At 37.2% G+C, this 1,929-nt stretch overlaps 1 protein-coding gene across 1 annotated transcript in view; it reads left to right on the top strand.

Annotated features, from left to right (window-relative positions):
- Window positions 1-9: 9 nt before the first annotated feature.
- LOC107739152 (homeobox protein BarH-like 2) overlaps window positions 10-1,929 on the top strand; it is a 7,815-nt gene continuing 5,895 nt past the window's right edge. Inside the window, exon 1 of the mRNA XM_016551163.1 lies at window positions 10-691. Coding sequence (XP_016406649.1) covers window positions 324-691 — 368 coding nt within the window. The 5' untranslated portion in view covers window positions 10-323. The remainder of the gene's footprint in view (window positions 692-1,929) is intronic.

The raw sequence follows: 1,929 nt of genomic DNA on the forward strand, positions 1-1,929 counted from the left end.
CTGTACATACTTCTAGGAATTGATTGGGACACACTGATAAAAGATTACAAATGAACGTCTTTAATTTTGATTGGAACATTCCAAATTGGCAGTAGATAATGAAAGATTAAAAAAAAAAAAAACTGTTTTTGACTTTTGCACAATGTGCAACAATGACTCTTGCAGAATGAAACCAGTAACATAAAAAGTGCACACATAAATTAGCTTTTATGTTTACTTTAAGAAAGCAATGTGATATGCTATAAATTAATGTTTAATAGACCTGATAAGAGCAGAAGAGTTCCTCACAATGTACATTATTGATTCACTAATGGTTTCTGCCAATGAAAATTATCAATATTTGTGTTCTATCAGTATTAACCAGAGCATTATGTCGATTGTTTGCTCTCGCAGGCTCTGCTCCTCTGAGATCGTACCCTCTCCTGTCTGTGATCACACACCAGCAGCCCAGCAGCCTCCCGCAGATCTCTCAGCTGTCTCCTCACCTGCCCCTTCTGCCACCCCAGCATCCGCTCACCTCCGAGCCCACAGCCAGCGAGACGCTCGTCAGCATCAGCAGCGAATCAGAGACAGAGCACAGCACCCCGCGGCTGAAGAAACCCCGCCGCAGCCGCACCATCTTCACTGAGCTGCAGCTGCTGGGCCTGGAGAAGAAGTTCCAGAAACAGAAATATCTCTCCACTCCAGACAGGTCAGTGGTTGATGCGGAACCATTGCAATTCGAAAGGAATTTTACACGTGATCTTTTTAAGGCCAGTATTTGTGCTTCAGAAATGGTCAAATTTGTATTTCTTTTTTTATTTAGACATACATTTCTGGATGCAAAAAAATGTATATAAAAAAGCAATTTGCAAAAAAAAAAATAATAATAATAATTTGCATTAATAATAATAATAATAATAATAATAATAATAATGTGGGACAGACTGGAATATAATATGCAATAATAAATCTTGCACTATGAAACCAGTAACATTAAAAAGTACACAGGATGTTGATTTTAAGAAAACAGAATATTTATAATGCTATCTATATATGCAACTATAAATGCAAATAAGTCTAAATGCATATTGAACCTGAAATAAACACTAATGATAATAAGCAAATCACTGTTAGCCAAATTATTACATGGCTCAGAGTGTTGTCGTTAACGACAGTAACATTTTAACCATGCTTTGAATTGCAAAAGAAGCCTTTAAAAGAAACACTACCCCATTCAAGACATCAGGGACACAAGCCAAGAACAGCAAACAAAAATGTATAACATTGATTTCATGCCAATCATTTAAAGCACACGCAGGTGTATTTAAAAAAAAAACAACTTTTGGGGCTTTGTACAATGAGATGAGGTAATCTACGTGTCATAGGTCTTCTCTCATGGGACAATTTTTCGGCCTTAACACAGTTTCCATTTCAGTTTGGCTCTGCGTTTAGATTTGGATGGAGTGGATGTGTTTCCATTATGGCCCAAAGGGTGTATTTGAGTAAAAATCCCACAAAATCAGTTCTGTCCCACCTACAATGATTGAGCTTGTCTGCCACACACACACACACACAAACACACACACACACACACACACACACACCCCGCGGCTGAAGAAACCCCGCCGCAGCCGCACCATCTTCACTGAGCTGCAGCTGCTGGGCCTGGAGAAGAAGTTCCAGAAACAGAAATATCTCTCCACTCCAGACAGGTCAGTGGTTGATGCGGAACCATTGCAATTCGAAAGGAATTTTACACGTGATCTTTTTAAGGCCAGTATTTGTGCTTCAGAAATGGTCAAATTTGTATTTCTTTTTTTATTTAGACATACATTTCTGGATGCAAAAAAATTTATATAAAAAAGCAATTTGCAAAAAAAAAAATAATAATAATAATTTGCATTAATAATAATAATAATAATAATAATAATAATAATGTGGGACAGA

Source organism: Sinocyclocheilus rhinocerous, unplaced genomic scaffold, assembly GCF_001515625.1.
Source record: "Sinocyclocheilus rhinocerous isolate Xijiao unplaced genomic scaffold, SAMN03320098_v1.1 scaffold3818, whole genome shotgun sequence".
Taxonomy (NCBI): domain Eukaryota; kingdom Metazoa; phylum Chordata; class Actinopteri; order Cypriniformes; family Cyprinidae; genus Sinocyclocheilus; species Sinocyclocheilus rhinocerous.